This window comes from Narcine bancroftii, chromosome 4 (genome assembly GCF_036971445.1).
Source record: "Narcine bancroftii isolate sNarBan1 chromosome 4, sNarBan1.hap1, whole genome shotgun sequence".
Taxonomy (NCBI): domain Eukaryota; kingdom Metazoa; phylum Chordata; class Chondrichthyes; order Torpediniformes; family Narcinidae; genus Narcine; species Narcine bancroftii.
Window position 1 is genome coordinate 310,101,256 of NC_091472.1, and position 19,535 is coordinate 310,120,790.

The following is a 19,535-nucleotide window of genomic DNA, read 5'->3' on the forward strand; positions in this document are numbered from 1 at the left end:
TGGGGTTGTACAAGTATTTGGCTCCACTATCATCGATGAACGGGGAGTATAGTCAGGTGCTGAACATGTAACCACGTGGGGCACTTGTGATAGTGGTCCGTAGTACAGGAATAATGAATTCAGTTGTAGTGGGGAGTGCTGAGACCTAGGTTCAGGAATTTGGGGATGATCTTATTTGAGATTATGGTGCAGTCGGCGGAGCAGAAGTATTGATTGTGATACATGGGAATCTTTGATGTCCACATATTCTAAGGCTGAGCGAAGGGCAAGGGAAACGATATCTGCTGTGAACCTGTTGCCAGTAAACTGAAGTGGATCAAGTCTGTTTGGGATGGTGGTGTTAATATGAGCCATGAATGGCCTACTGAAACATTTCATGTTGGCAGGTTCACTCACTAGAAAGCAGTGACTGTAGGTAAAGGTGCACTTAATATTCTTGTGGAAATTGTTGCTGGCCTCCTGTCCCTTCTACAATGGGGGAGTCATGACTTTGGGTGATAATACAAAATAGGATTCATCGCTCCCATTTTCTTTCCATTTTGTACAGGAAAAGAAAAAATGTGAGAAATTATGACAATGCTCAAATCTATTTATTAAATCACTGCTCCCCTTTATTTCTACACATTCAAGTTGCAGAGAATTATTCATCTGTTGTAACGTGTTGTGAGCGTGTGTAGCGAAGAGACTGAGACAACAGGCTGTGAGCTTTGGTATCACCACTGCTTTCATTTGAATCTCACGCTGCAGCCTTTAAGGCCCATCTCATTCCGCTCCCAATGTCCCGACACAAGCGCGTTTCGACTAAAGAATGTGAGGGGTTGCCATAAGTCACCAGAAGAGAATGTCCTGCGACACCATCCTTGCCACGGTTGCCCCGCCAACTGTGCGTGGCAAGCAAGGCCAGTTCACCATTACAAGAAGGTGTGTCACCACACAATCTCCCCTCCCACCCCCCCCCAGCCCCCCATGCCCCAGAACCGGCACCGATGCCTTTGGAATGCTTCACGAGAAATAAGGGCTGTTTTGATGGTCGACCTCTACGCAGTGGTGGGACAAGTCTACGTGCGCTAGCTATAAATGGTCCAGCGTGAATACCTCCTCTCTGCCCCCAATGTCAAGGGTGAATGTTGAAGCATTTCTGTGTAGCACCCTGTATGGGCCCTCATAAGGTCACTGAAGGGGAGCTCTGTGTGTGCCGCTGCGCACGAACACGTACTCACAGGAAGACAAGTCTAGGGGGGGTAATTGCAGGGTGGTTGACTGTGTCGTGATGGTGAGGGCAGTGCGATGGAGTCCAGTCTGTCACGCAGCTACTCAAAGAAGACACCAGTGTCAACATTGGTGTCATGCTTGGTTGCCGGGTGAAGGAACTGTTCAGGCACTGCAATGGCCTTTCCATAGACTAATTCAGCTGAGGATGTCCCGAGGTCATCCTTGGGTGCTGTGCAAATGCCTAGAAGAACCCAGGACAGTTCGTCCACCAAGAGGGGCTTATCGAGGCATGCTATCAGCGCCAATTTGAGGTGGCGGTGGAAATGCTCAACTTGTCCATTGGCTTGAGGGTGGTAAACTGTGGTACAGCACAGCTGGGTGCCCAGGAGTCTGGATAATTGTGTCCATAGGGAGGAGATGAATGTGCTCCCTGGTCAGTTGTAACCTCTGCCGGAACAACGAAATGGGAGGCCCAGGTGGAGAGGAAAGTCCTGGCGCAGGTTTCTGTGGAGGCTTCTGGATATGGCCTCTGGCCAGCGAGTGAATCTGTCCATCACTGCGAGAAAGTAGCAGGATCCCCGGGAGACAGGCAGGGGTCCGACTATATCCATGTGGACGTGTTAGAACTTTTGGGTTGGGTCGTCGAAGTGTTGGAGTTCGTGTTTGGTGTGCCACTGGACCTTGGTTGCCTGGTAGTCTGTGCAGTTCTTCGCCTACTCAGTGACCTGTTTGTGCAAGCCATGCCAAACAAACTTTGTGGATACTAGCCGCACTGTTGTGCAGGTGGGATAAGCCGTGGATTAAGTCGAAAACAATTCTCTTCCACTGTGCGGTGATGAGAGGGCTGGGCTGGCCAGTGGAAATGTCGCAGAGGAGCATGATGCTGTCGGTTTCAAGCAGGAGGTCTTGGAGCTGCAGCGCCGTGATTGCTGTTCTGAAGCTCAGGGTCCTTCTGCTGGGCCCGAGCCAGATCATGGTAGTCAATGCCCTGTTACAGAGCATTGACTGTAGGCCTGGAAAGTGCATCGGCAATGATGTTGTGCTTTCCAGAGAGGTGTCAGATAGCAGTGGTGAATTTAGAGATGAAGGACAAATGTCAATGTTGTCCACGGGTCGGAGGACTTTGTGAAGGTAAAAGTAAGCACATTGTAGTCAGAGTAGACTGTGAACAGGCGCCCTTCTAGGAAGTAATGGAAGTGGTGGACAGCCAGGTAAAGGGTGAGTAGTTCTCTGTCAACTGCACTGTACTTCAATTCGGGCGGCTGCAGGTATCGACTGAAGAATGTGAGGGGTTGCCATAAGTCATCAACACACTGTTCAAGGACAGTGCCCACGGCCATGTTGGACGCATCATCGATGAAGGCTGTAGGTACATCCATCTGTGGGTGTAGCAGCATCGTAGTGTGGGCCAGAGCTTCTTTAGTCTATTCGAACACACTGGGTGCCTCCTCTGTCCATTCAAGCTCTTTTGATAAGCCAAACATTAAGGAGAAGAGAGGGCACATAATCTTGGCTGCTGCAGGGATAAACCTGTTCTAGAAATTCACCAAGCCCACAAATTCCTGAAGGCCCTTCGGTATCGTTGGTCTGGCAAACTGCCGGATAGCATCGACTTTGTCTGGAAAAGGGGTGGCGCCGGCTGGGGTGATCTTGTGGCCCAGAAAGACTATTTCCGTAAGGACGAACTGGCACTTCTCTGGATTAATTGTGAGGCTGAACTGTGCAAGGCGAGTGAACAGCTGACGGAGATGTGTCATGTGTTCTGCAGGTGATCTGCTGGCTACTAGGATGTCGTTGAGGTAGGTGAAAAGGAAAGGCAAGTCTCTCCCAACTGCGTCCATGAGGCACTAAAAGGTCTTTGCTGCGTTTCTGCATTTTTCAAACCAAATGGCATGTGTAGAAACTCGAAGAGTCTGAACGGGGTGATGATAGTGATATTTTGGACGTCGTCCGGGTGAACATGGATCTGATGGTATCCCAGATTGTTGACTTTGGAGTAAAACTTTGTACCATGATTCAGCGGACCAATGTCGTTGCATCATTTAGATGTCTGTAATCACCACAGGGCCTTCAGCTGTCATTGGACTTAGGCACCAAGTGGAGGGGTGAGGCCCATGGACTATCGGAATGATGGACGATGTCCACCTCCTCTATGCACTAAACTCTTCCCTGGCAAGGTTGAGTTTGTCTGGGGCCAGATGGCAGGCACGTGAATGCAATGGTGGACCAGTGGTCGCAATATGGTGTTGGACGCCATGTCTTGATATAGCTGCCATGAACTGTGAATGCAGAATGGAGGGAAAGTCTGCAAGGAGTTTGGACTCCACAGAAGTGAGCTGGGTGATCTGCCAAGGAGAACCGTGTGGAAAGTCTGAGCATGGACTAGGCACTTGCATTGGAGATCGACAATTAGGGAGTGGGCTCGGAGGAAATCTGCACCGAGCAGGGGTTTGTCCAATGAAGCAAAGGTGAAGGACCACTGGAATGCGCTGTCGCCAAAATGTACAAGAATCCACCTTTTTCAAAAGTTTGGATGGCGGTGTTCTTGGCAGTCCATAGGGAAGGAATGTGTGGCCTCGAACACCGTAGCGGATATGACACTAATCTCCGCTCGTCTCCACTATGAAATTGCGGCCTGAGATGCTGTCCCAGATGTGAAGGTTATTTGGTCAGCCAGCCGCCGCAGCCACTAACGACAGCTGGCCACATAGTTTCCCGAGAACGAACATGGCTGCTGACATCTGTGGGCAGATGCCCCCAAACGTTGGTCATAGAAAAACCATTTCAGATTGAGCCTCTCCATCCTCTGACAGCGAGGGGCCCGCTCATGTGATGGAGTGTTTTCCTCAGTAGTGGCCATGAAAAACAGTTGACAGAGCCGATGGGTTCACATTTCGAATGGTAGAGAACATCCACCCATGCCACAATTTTGCAGGGGTCACTGAAATTGGCGTTGGTCAAGAGGAGCCTGATGTCCTAGGGCATCTGTTCGAGGAACGCTTGCTCAAACATGAGCCAGGGCTTGTGACCTTCTGCCAGCGTGAGCATCTTGTCCATGAGGGTAGAGGGGGTCCTATCACTTAGGCCATCCAAGTGCAGGAGCCTTGCTGCTCGCTCACACCGTGAGAGGCGGTACGTTCTAATGCGAAGGTTTTTCTCTGGCAGCTCTTGAATGAGATCATCAACTCATGAGGCGGTTTCCTGGTGTTATGAGCCCAAAGGACCCCAAAACCCAGCAGCAATAGACATTCACCAAGACAAGTGGCTTTCAAAACAAAAGTTATTTTTAATCAACTTCAAACATGAAAATAGAATCAAACTTTAACTTAACTCTATACTTATACTATACTCTAAACTAATCTAATTTACCCCTTTCTAATTCTGTGCATGTGTATGTAATGTGTGTGTGTGGATTGAAGAAAAGTTATTTGGTTCACAGTTCAATCTCACTTCTCCTTCTTCCAAGTTCTCTGATTGCAGGCAATCACCATACTGTGCACAGAATTTAACATGTATGAAGTTCACCAGGCTTGGTGCTTGAAAGGTAAATGTTTACCGCTCAGGAAGATTCTTGTAGGTTTTGCAGAGAGAGATATTTGTTTCTCCAGGATTTCCACAACTGAGGTACCACCACTAGTCACCTCAGGGTCTCACTGATGAAACTTGCCCATCAGGGTCTTCCAGATGGTAACCTCTTTCTTCAAGCTACCACAGAGTTCCACTCCTTCCTCTATTTCAAGAGAAACACCAGACAGATAGCACTTCCAGTCATCTACTGCTCTGGAACTTGCTTTCATCAGTTTCAAACAGTTTTTCCTGGATTGCACTATTTAGTTACTTGTCAGTGTCCGACTGACTGACTGACTGACTGACTGTCTGACTGACTGACTGACTGACTGATTGAGCTGTTAACTTAACTCTCTCTCTTTTCCAACTGCCACACCAAAGAGAGCATGTGACTCATGTCTTACAAAACCCCCACCTTCTCCAGCAAACAACAGGAGTTCTTTCTTCTTCTCAAGTTGTTATCTTAGGTAAACAACCCAAGACTGACCTTCCTGTGCACTCTGAAGAAAGATACTTGTAGTCATCCTGGCTCCAGTTCCAAACATTTTATGACGTCAGTTGAATTAACACCTACTTGTGAAACATGCTTACGTTCTCCAGAGATCTTCAGTATTTCTTCAGTCTTTCAAATAAGATCGGTTTTAAAATGTGTGAATGTATGTGACCTACTCTAAATCTTAAAAATTCTCCCCAAATATTAATATTGTTACACTGGTCGAACGAGCTGATGTCATATAAGTATCTCATTGAATCGGAGGTTATCTGTTTGATCTGGAACTGGGCCTCTGCTTGGCCGAACCAAGTGCGGGGTCTGTTCGTCCAGAAAGTAGGCAGCTTCAATGCAACGGCACCTACAGCTGCTTGTTCCATTGTTCAGAGTCTTCAGGACGTGGAGATTTGTCAGGGTCACCAATGTAGTGTGTTGTGAGCGAGCGCAGCGAATAGACCGAGACAACAGGCTATGAGCTCTGGATTCACAATTGCTTTTATTTGAATCTTGAGCTGCAGCATTTAAGCCCTATCTCATTTCGCCCCCAACGTCCTGATGCTTGCATCCCGATGATGCAAACGCGTATGCGACCTTCTTGCCTGAACTAGAAGAGAGGGTCCCGCGATGCCATCTTTGCCATAGCTGTACCGCCGACAGTGCGTGACAAGTAGGGCTGGTTTGCCGCTACAAGAATGTGTGTTGCCACGCTGTATCTCTTTTGTTCATCCAAACTTCAACATCCAGTCAATGGATTTATTTATCCACCTTCCTACCTTGCACCTGAAATGCATTATCCATCTGCTAATCTCTCACGCTGGAGTCTCCCTTTGATGTTAACCAAACTATATTCCAGCAGAGGATTTTAATATTGTAAAACATCAAAATTCTATATATTTATAAGAAGAAAAATGGTGAATTTATAGCATAGCTCATTATATCATTTATAATCCAACAGCAGTCAGAGGAACACCTATTTGTCTTCACTCCTTATTTCTTCCTCAACAGGCAACTTTATAGTCAAATTGGTGAGAACCACTTCCCTGGACCCAAATGTTACAGAAATATTTTGCTTGAGAAAAATTGCCATTGGCCCATTTGCTTTGAAACCATGCACATAACGAGTCAATTAGCTATGATTAAGACAGTAGTTTTCAAACCTTTTCCTTTCCACCCACATACTACCTTAAGCAATCCCTTACAAAACACAGAGCCCTTATGGCATAGGGAATACTTAAGGTGGAATGTGAGTTTTTAAAAAAGTTGCCCACCCCTGTGCTAAAGCAAACATATACCTAACACTTTTCTGTCTTTTCCAAGCTGAATAAGCATCTTCGAAAAATTTATCTTGCTGAACATTCCATTTTAAGGCAGATTTTGGGATATTTTCATTTTACCCATCCTCCAGAACTTACATTTCAGTATCAGAGATTTCCGGGGATTGAAATGCAACCTGAATTAAGTTAACGCACTCTTATCTGCTCAACACCTATTATGCAAGAATGCTCTTTGTTTGGTCATTTGTCCTCTTCCAAAGCAATACACTTAGAGTAATTGTCAAAAAACATAATCTAATAATGATTATACTTTTGAAAAATATAGATGTATAACTGCACATAAGTGATAGCATATTTTCAACTCTTCCCTCAAATAAAACAAATTAGGATTCAAATAAAAAAGTTAATACCCAAGCAATGAAATCATGTAGATCAGAAAGAGGCAGTTCAGAATGATCTTCTTTTCATAATTGGGTGCCATTGAAAAGACTGACCTTTATTATTCATCTCTAGCAGCCCTTATGGACCCAGCTCTGTGGAACAACTGCAGACTGTGAGAGAAATATGTTCCAGAGTTCCAGGATTTTGCACGTCACGAAGGGTCGACAATATAATTCCAATTCAGTCTAGTTTGTACTTAAAGTATTTAATCTTCTCGTGGCCTTATCGTTGGAGATGGTGGAGATTATGAGTTTGGGGGGTGGGGAGAGGGGGGGTGTTGTCAAAGACATCTTGGCGAATTACTGCCATTTTGCAGATGGTACACACACCATCCAGAGTGTCAGAATTTAAGACGGAGGCTGAAGCCAGCAATCCTGTTCAGGATGGTCTCAAGCTTCTGAATGATGAATAGGAAAGGGGAGTCTGAGGGAGTTAATGTTCACCTCACATTTTTATCTAGTAGATGATTGCACTCTGTATTACAGCAGTGAAGCCACAGTGTTCCAACATTCCACATTGCAAAATTTTAAACATACAATTTAATCCAAAGGGATGAAAAATTCACAGCAATATTATTGATAATTAATCTCACTCCCCCTCCATTCTAAAGACTTGTGAATGTGTTCAACTGAAGACAGTATAATCACAAATAAAAAAACTAAATGGCAGATACGTGGGCATAGAAAAGCAATTTTACATTTGTTGAGTTATGAGTTTTTAAACATGGAAAGGTTGCTTTTAGTTAAATACGGTGTTTTACTTCATAAAGAATTGTTGCACATAATAGTTTGTTAAAAAGTACTTTTCTCAAATCCCTTCAGATTAATTGTTCATGATTACATATCCTTTAATTTAAACATCAAATATCCATCCCAGCTCCACATGATAAAATCTGGTTATTTTAATTCCAACCATATGAAGTTTTCAATATATTCATTTGTCATCTTTTTATATTTTCTTTGCACAACAGTAAATCATTCAGTGCCTTAACCCTTTATAAGAATTTAGTCTCTTTGATGAAATGAATGTAACAGTGGTTTTCAAACTGTCCCCCTAAACTCACATTTCACTTTAAGTAATCCTGTGCCATTAGTGCTCTGTGATTAGTAAGGGATTGCTTAAGGTGAGATGTGAGTGGGAAGGGAAGGTTGAGAATCACTGCTCTGGACCCAATTGTTACTGAAATATTTGGCTTGAGAAAAATTGTCATTCGCCCATGTCCTTTAGAGATATAAAACTGTGCACATAACGAGTCAATGAGGTACAATAAAAACAGTGGTTCTCAACCTTTTTCTTTCCACTTACATCCCACTTTAAGTAATCCCAATGCCATCAGTGCTCTGTGATTAGTAAGGGATGGCTTAAGGTGGGATGTGAGTGGGAAGGGAAGGTTGAGAATCACTGCTCTAGATCCAATTGTTACTAAAATATTTTGTTTGAGAAAAATTGTCACTGGCCCATTTCCTTTGGAGTTCTGAAACCCTGCACATAACGAGTCAATGAGGGACGATTAAAACAGTGGTTTTCAACCTTCCCTTCCCACTCTCATACCACCTTTAGCCATCCCTTACCAATCACAGAGCACTGATAGCAGATGGATGGCTTAAGGTGGAATGCGAGGTGGGGGGCGGGGGCAGTTTGAAAAGCACTGATGTTACATAATCATTTGCTTTATCAAATTAATTAAAGGGAGTACTTGGACTTAAAATACTCCCATATTCTACTAAAATAAGAAACTGATTATATGCTTTTACTTTGGTTTAGATCCAGTAGTCAAAATACCACCATGTTTCTCAAGGGTTAAACTGGATTTGTTTTTGTAGGAAAATACTAAAGTGGTAACCTGGCAACAACACGACTTGAATTGAACTGGTGCCTACCGGAGATCACATGATGTGAGAATAAAGCACCACCCTGGGGCTAGTAAATCAACTTCAATAATTTGACAATTGTATCATATCAGTTTTAGTCTCATTAACAACACATATGGCAGAGCAATGATAATGATTCTCATTTAGCATCAAATTTAACTTGTAGCTATTTATTTATTAATAGGCAGTTTTGTGAAGAATGCACGTGTTTGGTTTAGTTTCTAGTCAAGAATCTTCACGAATATTAATCTGATTTTTCAAGATATATCACACTTTCTCTTCTCAGATCACAGAATAAAACTAATTGCAAAGAAGTGGCAGCAGATGCCAGTTATTAAATGCACAAAGGTTGATGGGGGCAAGGGCGGAAGGGGGGGAGGGGGGACACTGTATTAAACAGGAAGGTATTTTGAACAAACTGTGCATGTTATTCTCATTTCTTCCTGAATTTGTCTTTTTCTTTGGCTTGGCTTCGCGGACGAAGATTTATGGAGGGGGTAAAAAGTCCACGTCAGCTGCACGCTCGTTTGTGGCTGACAAGTCCGATGCGGGACAGGCAGACACGGTTGCAGCGGTTGCAGGGGAAAATTGGTGGGTTGGGGTTGGGTGTTGGGTTTTTCCTCCTTTGCCTTTTGTCAGTGAGTACTGAATCTTGAAATAACTCCTGGTACTGGTTCAGTCACCCAACTGAAAGCTAATTGATAATAGCTACATTTCAGATCTAAAAGAATGGAAATGAAGCAGTTTATCTCTTCAAAGTAACTGGTACTGTTTCATGCTGGAAGCAGAAAAGGAAATAAAATTGTTTCCAGACTAGATATTTCACAGTAAAGGATTTAGAGTTGCCCATAATTTGTAACATTGCTTGTCTCGATTTAATTCAATTACGTATACTATTATAGTTGGGTTTTTGTTTTACAAAGTACTGGTTCGACTGCAGCAAGTAAGAATTTTGGTGCATGTTAATATTGTGCAAAGAATCTGACAATAAACTTACTATTATCAAAAACAAAAACTTAGTTGGTGGCAAACTAATGCAAGGGCATCAGAAAACTATTTCATAAGCTGGTATGAAGAATATTTTCTGTCATTTGACTTAAGCATTGATAATCTCTGATGTGTACTCATTGGCAAAAACAAAACAGGATCAGTGAGCAGTAAAATCAAACTTTTGTCTCTTTTACAGATAGCATGAATTTCCAAAGGCCGGGATACAGGAAATTTAGGATGGAATAAAAGATTTATCAGAGAGATTTAAAAGTTTGAAAGGTAAGTAGCAGCAATGACCTATCGAAAGACTATCTGGGTGGTATGAAGGAGGAGGGTCATCAGCTCCCTGTGCGTGGGCCTCCATTTTGTGTCATGGTTTGACTGAAGCAGCGAGAGGTGGCCACAGCACAATCCACCAGAATTCTTGTTAGCTGTGTGCTATTCAACAGTTGCAGCATATTTGGCCAATATAGCATTAGTATGGCACCAAGCTAGGCGCTAGTGGAACAGTGGCAGAGTTAATTGAGCAGCTGTCTCGTTGCTAAACCCTGGTATACACATTCTCTTTGTAACCACAAGTTCTCCTGTTTCCTCATACAACCCAAGGCCATGGCAGTTAGCAAGTTAATTGGCCACTGCAAATTGGATCTAGTGTGGAGCTGAATGGGAGAAGCAAAGGGAGTTGATGGGAATGCCAGGACATTAAAATGGGAGAAAGGTAAATGGGTGTTTGATGGAGTGGACTTGGTTGATTGGTAGGTATATTTCCATGCTTTGTGACGATGCCTATAAATTGTAATCAGCAATATGGTCAAATTATCTTGGAGGAAGACCCAATCAAAAGTTTTACCTGTCGCTGCGGAGATTGTCTTCAGCATTAGTTTTAGGTGGTGTAACCTTTCGCTTGCAGGATTAGCAAGCTCAAAAACACACATCAGAAAGGGAGGATTTGATAAAGGTTAGTAAAAACATAAAAATGCTGGAGGAGCTCAGCAGGTTACACAGCGTTCGAAGGAAGATATATAACAAACGTTTTGGGTTGAGCTCTTCTCAGGGTATACCAGGTTGTAGGACACAATGAGAAATACAAGACCACAGCGAGATGTCTTTGCTTCAAGCAGAAGTGTTTCCTTCATTATATTCTCAAGAGATCGAGATCACAATGGTGTTTGTACCACAAGCAGAAATTATGGCAGCTGGATAGATTTGTTGAATGCATCAAGATACAATTATCAAGGGTTCCATCATGGAGCAAGAGGAGAGTATAAAGTTCTCTGATGTGCATGTAAAAGACAACCTGTCCTGGACCCACAACTCCTCCTCATTAGTCAGGAAGGTGTAGCAGAGCCAACACTTCCTAAGGAGGTTGAGAAGACCCCCATCTTGGCAACATTTAACAGGAGCACAACTGAGAGTGCCCTGTCTGGCTGAATCATTGTCTGGTATGGTAGATGCAAAGCATCCATAATCAATACAGAGGATCATCAAAAATGGCCAAGATCAATGGGGTATTTATTGATGACATTTACTGGGAGTTTTCCTTAAATAGGGCTCAAAGAATTATTGAGGACCCTTTCTGACCAGTACACAGAATCATTAACCCACTACCATCAAGAAAGAGGTACAGGAGCATCAAAATCAGGACTGCAGGCTGGGAAATAGCTTCTTAGCGCAGGCTGTGAGATTGATGAACAGTGTGCTATAACCAACTAAATTGTCCCAAAATATTATTATGTGCTGTGTATGGTACATGTACTATGGTCCAGAGAAATGCTGTTTCGTCTGGTTTTCTATGTAACGTCAGATGATAATAAACTTGAATTTATCATAGCTGGCAAAATCAAGGTGAAAAAATGGAAAAAGATCTTCAACTGTCTGGTACAGGAGAATTTCCCTGATATAGCGGAAGGAGGGGAGGTTAATGAAAATTTTGAGAACATTTGAAGACAGTTTTGTGCATGAGATGAATCTATTTGCTATGTCACTTGCCATCACCTTGAGACGGATGTTCAGGGATAAATGAACTGTAAACCCCCATCACATTATCTCAAAATGATATCAGATTCCAGGAAATATCTGGATCTTGCCTGCAACTCAAAGCTAAAGGCAGAAAGTCAAAGAGAGATGTCATGAATATGATTGAAGGTAGTGACCTCGATCCAATTGTGATCACTCAAGTGGTGATGGTGAGCAAACTAGTGGGCCTGAAGATAGATAACTCCCCCTGTCCTGGTGGAATACATCCCAAGATCCTGAAACAAATGACAAAGTTATTGTAGAGGTGGTTGTGATCATTTACCAAAATTCTCTGGACTATGGGCAAGTCCCAGCAATTTGGAGTACAGCAAATGTAACACCACTGTTCAAAAATGTGGGCAAAAGTCAGGTAACTATAGGCCAATTCACTTAAAATTTGTAGTTAGTAAAATCCTTGAAGCTTCATTAAGCAAGAAATAGAGAGATATGTGAATAGAAATTGTTCCATCAGGCAGATGGAGCATGGATTCAGGAAGAGAAAGTCTTGTTTGACAAATTTACTGAAGTTTTGAAGACTATAAGAAGTGTAGTGGATAGATTTCCAGAAGGCATTTGATAAGGTGCTGCATTGGAGACTTGTTCATAAGATAAGGATGCATTGAGTTGGAGGTAATGTATTAGCATTGGTGAGACAATAGAAGGCAGATAATTGATATAGAAGGGTGTTTCTCTGGATGGCAAACTGGTGCGTAGAGTACCACAGGGATCAATGCTGGACCGCAAATGTTCACTGTTTCCATTAATGATATGGAAGAGGAGACCGAGTGGAGGGTATCAACGTTACTAATGACAGTAAATTCAGTGGTAAAGGACATTGCACAGAAAATGTTGAGAGCCTGCAGAGAGATATAGACAGGTTAAGTTGTGGCCAAAGAGAACAGGGGGCTGAGAATCATGGGATGGTTGACCAAAATGATCTTGGACAAAGGTGGAAGTTCCAATGCCCAAACTAGCTGGACCAGACATGGAGTTCAGGCCAGCAAATTTATGGCAAGAATAAGTAACAATGACCACTCTTTATTACCTATTGAATATTTAACAAGTCAAGTCTTATCCCTCAATTTCCGAGAGAATATCTCTACTATTTGCAGGAACACAAGAACAACCTGGTTAATCTACTAACAATGCCTCAATGAATCCATGCATCAAATGTCCAGAGAGCTGCAGTAATGTCAGAATTCTCAATAGAAACAATGTCACCAGCATTGGGGAAATCGTCCACAGGGAACAACCAACTCCACTGGACTTGGCATTGTGGCCAAATTTTTGTTTCACTCCTTCGAGAGAACCTCCACTTTCAGCTCGCCCACAGTTCAGTGAAGATCGAACAAACTCCAAGGCATTGTCCAAGAAAAGAAAATGAAACTGGCACCAGCCCAAGAATTGAGTTGAAATAAAAGTGAGTGCGAAGTTATCGTACATCAGATGAGTTTAGAGAAGTTGTTAGAGATCAATTAAAAACCAAGTTGGAGATCTACTGGTAGATGTAATAAATATAGATGGAGTACTAAATGAACACTTTCCATGCTGCTTATCGATTCTATGAATAAGGACCCCTTCATGATGAGATAAAGAAATATTGGAAAGGAGAAAGGAATTTGATATGGGTTAATTATTCAGTCTGAATGGCCTGTATTCCACCAGCCAGAAATTGGAAAGGTGCTGATTGTATACTTCTTTTCTTCCATATATGGTTGGGTTATGCCGGAGAACTTGGACGATCAAAATTATTGGCATCATTATTCAGAAAATAGAAAGTGGAACATTTGGAAATCAAAGGCCTGTCAATTTAACATCTGTGTTGGAAAGGCATTTTGAAACAACAATTCAAGGAAAATTTATCAGCCACATGGACAAATATGGATTAATAATGGACAACCAATATGCAAATGTTCAAAGCTCCAGGAACAGAAGCTTGGCTTTCCAAGCTTTATAATTTCCTTTACAAATGTTGCTATCCCTCCATTATTCATTCCCTCTTTTATAAATTATTTAACCTTCCCTCTGGCCAAGCTTTTGCTCTCCTGCCTTGTATGTCCCAGTGGGGTTCAATGGCAATTACTCCTGTAAAGCATGTTCTGATCATTTTTTAATGATATTAAAACTGCTAAAGTAAATGTCTGACTAGAGAGAACACTTCTGTCTTCTCTCCTTTTCTCTGAAAGACAATAAACTTAAACAGAGCACATTGACGCTCAACTTAAAACTCGAACTTGCGATAAGATGCGATGGAACTCAATGATTACAAAAGAGCCGGCATACCAACTCATTTTAAGCAAATCGGTGCCCAGTGTGAATTTAATAGATGGCATTAAATAAATCTCTCAGAAATACATTTATCTGCAGAATATATTAACATCAGTCTTATGAGTTTTCCTGAGAGTACAGAATATTTCAATGACTAATTGCTTCCCAACTCTCACAGGTTATCAGGTTTCTAAAAATACCTTCTCTGATGTGATAAGTTTAAACATAACTATTGATCAAGCTAATCAAACTTCTCCACATATATCCTAATCTACAGGTTTCTGGAAATAATGTGATTCAACAATGAAAAGTATCATGAATAAAATGAAACAATGCTCTGCAGTGCTTTAAAGTGCAAAATAAATTGCCTTACCTTTGTGATGTGTTTTTATAGTTCTGTCTGTAAGAGAAAAGTTACATTAGCCACTGTATCCTCTTTAGTACAAAGCCAAACATATCATGAAATAGTCCAAAACGCATTAGGTAGAGATGATAATTCTAAAGTTCAAAGACCTGAGAAAAACATTGTCAGTGCTTCCTCTGAGATGAGGCAAGGTGGGGTTCAAGGAATAATTCAATTGGATTTTGGCAGAGTTATTCCATTTTCCGATCTTGTTTAAAATCCCATCAGAAATTTTTCAGAATTCGAATCAGGATATTGACAGTCATACATTGGGTGAAAAGGAGTAGGTAATATATTTCACTAATTTTAAAAGCAGAAACCACCTTTCCAACAAATTAAACTAAAGGAAAAATACCACAGATGTAGGAGATTTGAAATATGAACTAAATATTGAGCTAATCAGTTAGTGTGAAAAAAGACAGAGGTAACTTTTACAGTCAATTACTTCCTATCAGGAGATCTCTACACACAAATATTGCCTGACTTATTGTGGCCTTTGTATTACCACTGTCAAATATTTAGACCAGCTGGTTCTGAATGTGAGTTCGCCTGACTTCAAACCATAATGAATGTAAATGACCATTCCAGTTGTAAAGTTATACAGCACCTTCAGCCCAACTTATCTCTGCTAACTGAGCTGTCATCCTGAGGTAGTCCAATTTCCCAAAATGGCCCATATCCTTCTCAACCTTTCAAGATGCAAAGTTGCTTGTAAAGTTTTATTAATATGAAATTATTTTTCTGTCCCAGAATTACTGATAGTGTCGGGCAACACTGGGAATTAAAATATTGCAGTTTAATTTATCAAAGATCTGTCCTGCTGGTGCTTCAGGGATTACCCATGCAACAAAATATCAAACATGGAAAAAATATCTAACCATAGAATTGAACAGAACATAGTTAGAATAATCAGTGGGCATCAGGTGGCATTGGTGGAGGGAGAATTAGGTAATTATACTGAAAGGTCATCAACCTGCAATATTCACTCAGTTTTATTCTCTCTAGAACTGCTCTGATCTGTTGAATGTTGTCCTTCAAAAGAAACATTACTAATAATATGTCACAGGCAAAATCTTAATTATACCATAACCATATTTTTGAGATCAAGTTTAGAAAGACTATTTTATTCAATAATTTCCTCAAGCTGTTTTGGTTTGATATGAAATGATTAAAATCATAAACTTCAATTTATTTCAATAAATCAACAGAAGTATAACTTGGCATTTAAAAATATTAAGTCTTTATGATATCTAAATGGTGGCTGCAAGACATTAAAACTTAGATATTAATTTATTCATAACTTTCTAATTTAATACAAGAAATATGTGCCATACTATTATGGTAAACATCGACCAGAAGATGCAGAGAATTAATTCTTCATCTATTGTTTTATTCACTGCACCCAACAAGATGTCAATTTGCACTCAAGAACTACAGAATTATTATTTGTCCTGAAGATCATATGGAAAAGAAAATGAAGCTTCTGTTTCAATCTCAAGTTCCAATTCTCTCCCATTAAAATGCTATTTAAAAAGACAGTTCAGTCACCAACTTCAATAGAAACACAATTTATTTCATTAGGAGAGACAGATTATATTGTCAATTTCAAATATATCAGAGCAAGTTTACATCCAGTCTGAAATTTCCGAATCCAAAACATTTATTCTAATGGAGTCAATTTGTTTCGAACCATTGGAAGAATGGAATGAACAAGAATGAAAATAATCATATAGGAAAGATATCTTTTTGGCAAATAAATTAAGTTCAGGACTCCTTATAGGTGAATAGAACAAGCAATAGAAATATTTTCAAAACTCAAATGAATAAAGTTTTAGATAACTATTCTAATTTTAAAAACAGCCTAATTAATAGAATTCCAGTGCATCTGTCAATTGTACTGAGGTAGATGATAATAAATTCTCACCAGTATCATCAAGAAGCTGAAAAGCAATGCAAAATCTTAACACTGGCTTTTGCACAAAAGTAGAGCACATGGCTCATCAAAAGCAGTCATCTGCTCAACTCCCACTCCCTCCTTGAGTGCACCATTCAGTCAATTTCCATTAAAGTTCATTGTTTAAGTGTCTAGAATTTGAGATGTGAGCTTCCAAAGGATTTTTTTTGTCAATAATTGGATAGTGTTTAAGAGTAGCAACAAATGGGAGAAAAAAAAAAACACCAATCTGCTGTGAAGTCCATTTCTGTTGGATCTTCAAGATGTCACAACAATGATGTTAAAACTTGTGAGAATGTATCAGAATTGTTAGCTGCCATTGTGCCCAGTATATTGGCTGGGGTAGTGGTCTGGAGATGGTGGGGGGTTGCGTTCAGAGTGGAGCCAAAAAACTAGGAGAGAGCAATGGCCAAAATCATTCACTCCATACTCTTCTACCTTCTTTGTGCTATTTTAGACATGGACCTAAGAAAAAACTCATTCATGATTTCTGCATTTTACGACCATGTGCATGGGTTGCAGATGGAGGAGAAGGTGCAGTTGAAAATATTATTGCAAAAAAATTATTGGGATACACATAAGCAAGAGAGCCTGCTCTCTGGAAGTTCAATGGTGATATTTAGAAATTCGCAACTGTGAGCTGCCTACAAAGAGAAGACTACATTACATGGAAACTGCTAAGGTGATACATTACTAAAAGTGTCATCAATATGTACATTAGCAATTAAAAGTAACAATTTAAGCTTTACATTTATTTATAAAACCATTACATAAATGAGTCCAGGACCACCAAACAATTTGTTTGCACTATTAAAATGTAAGTATATTTTTTTTGCATTAACTGCAACTGCAACATTTATCTATCATCTCTTTTCTGTCTTGACATATTGCGGTCATTTAATGTATACTCTAGTACAGTGGATCTCAACCTTTTTCTTTCCACTCACATATCACTTTAAGTAATCCCTGTGCCATCGGTGCTCTATGATAGGTAAGGGATCACTTAAGGTGATAATGTGGGCGGGAAGGAAAGGTTGAGAATGACGGCTCTAGACTCAATTGTTACTGAAATATTTTGCATGAAAAAAATTGTTATTGGCCCATTTCCTCTGTAGTTATGAAACCGTGCACATAACGAGTCAATTAGGTACGATTAAAACAGTGGTTTTCAACGATTTTCTTTCCACTCACGTACCACCTTAAGCAATCCCTTAAAGTGGTATGTGAGTGGAAAGAAAAAGGTTGTGAACCACTGCCTCTAGTAGTTGACATTTCTTATGTACCTGTTTGGCTGCAGTGAGTAAAAATTTTAGTGCAGGTGTAGACTGTACTGTATCTAACAATAAACTTTCATTTCATTACATTTACTTTATATTCTGAAAATATAACTGTGAAATAACTATATAACCAATTCATTTGTAGTATTGTTCTTCAAGATGTCCTCAGTCTATGAAAGAAAAGTATCATTAATTAGGGAAAAATTCTCTGAATATGTAAGAGAAGATTTTTTTAAATGGTGAAATTATTATATCCTGCCTCCAGAAGTTCAAAAATTGATCAGAAAAGGATACTTACAATCCTTGCAAACGAATCCACATTTTCTCAGGATTGTCTGGCTTGATGAACTCCAGAGAGCTGGTGTCAAATTCCTTGAACTCTGCAGGTGAGGTCTCCATGCCGAAAATTCTGGGATGAAACAGCTACAGTTTAGCGACTTTAAATCTACATTTTGCATTTATTCCCCCTTTAGGCGAGCAGTTTTCACTTCACTTACCTTCCAAAACATATTTTTTTTCTTTTACTAAAGATCAAGGTTGGTTTTTGCCTGCACTTTAAATTTAACTGTTCTTATTTATGGCTATTGAATATATGGTAGTGTCAAGATTTAAGTTCCTAATACAAGACAATCGCTAAGATTAAATTAATGTTAAATCTGCAAACACATGCAGACTTTTTGCAAAGGACATTCAAGTTTGTTAGATTCTCCAAAAAATCCTTCCTCATTTGCCCACAAGTATTCAATGAATTCACTTTAAAATTAGGTCTCTCAAAAGTGGATAGAATTGAGTCACTATATCACCTTCCTCCAGTACTCCCAAATACAGAAATGGATACTTGATAGTTAGCTCCATAGCACTACATAGAACTAGCATGTAGACATAACATCTTCATAAATCCAGGCAAAAGATGGACAGACAGCTTTGAAGTTTTCACCTCAGACCCACATCACCTTTCAAACTTAAAGCCAGATAAGATAGGAATCACAGAGCTCGGCAGATTGTTATTTTAAAGAAATATTCGTAGCAGCTGACGGTGAAGCCACAATCATTCATCCTCTCCTAGCAACTATGCCCACAAGGTAGCCATCGATTTAACCTGGAGATTTATCAGCTGCACACTATTGGTGTACTACATCCTCTGAGATAAATCTGCATATCCCACATCTAAGTTGCATTCAAGTACATTTCAAAAGGAAAGGGTATTAAAGGTTACGGAGAAAAGGTGGGGTCGGGGTACTGAACTTTAAGATCAGCCATGATCTCGTTGAATGGCGGAGCAGGCTCGAAGGGTCAAATGACCTACTCCTGCTCCTATCTTCTATGTTTCTATGGAAATTATAAATAAGAACAACCCATAATATATGCCAAATAATTACCAGTAGCTTGCCAAAAGGCAAAACAAAAGTACAATTCCTCTTGCTGGAAATGTAATATTGAGATTAAGAAACTGCATGTCCAAATAAAAGTAAACAGGAAGAAGGCCTGATATGACACTAAAATCTAAAAGATTACAGATACCATTTATGTTATTACTTTTATGACATGCATAGTTATCAGAGCCAAACTTATTTTAATTCCATCTATGCTGGAGCACACCAATTTCTATTTCTATTAGCTCTACAACATAATGTAGTTTACAAAATTATAGACATAATAATGCCTAAGGAGATAATGCATGTTAAAATCCAGCCACCTTATCTGCCACATAATTAACTGGCTCTTTATTCGTTATGCATCTCTGACTGATACATATACATGTGGCATCGCAT

At 40.4% G+C, this 19,535-nt stretch overlaps 1 protein-coding gene across 9 annotated transcripts in view; it reads right to left on the bottom strand.

Annotated features, from left to right (window-relative positions):
- Positions 1-19,535, bottom strand: part of pde1a (phosphodiesterase 1A, calmodulin-dependent) — a 571,352-nt gene that overhangs the window by 457,163 nt on the left and 94,654 nt on the right. For all 9 annotated transcript variants that reach the window (XM_069935886.1, XM_069935887.1, XM_069935884.1 and 6 more), the window contains 2 exons: positions 18,062-18,172; positions 14,503-14,529 (listed from right to left, as the gene is read on the bottom strand). In XM_069935886.1, coding sequence (XP_069791987.1) covers positions 14,503-14,529; positions 18,062-18,172 — 138 coding nt within the window. The remainder of the gene's footprint in view (positions 1-14,502; positions 14,530-18,061; positions 18,173-19,535) is intronic.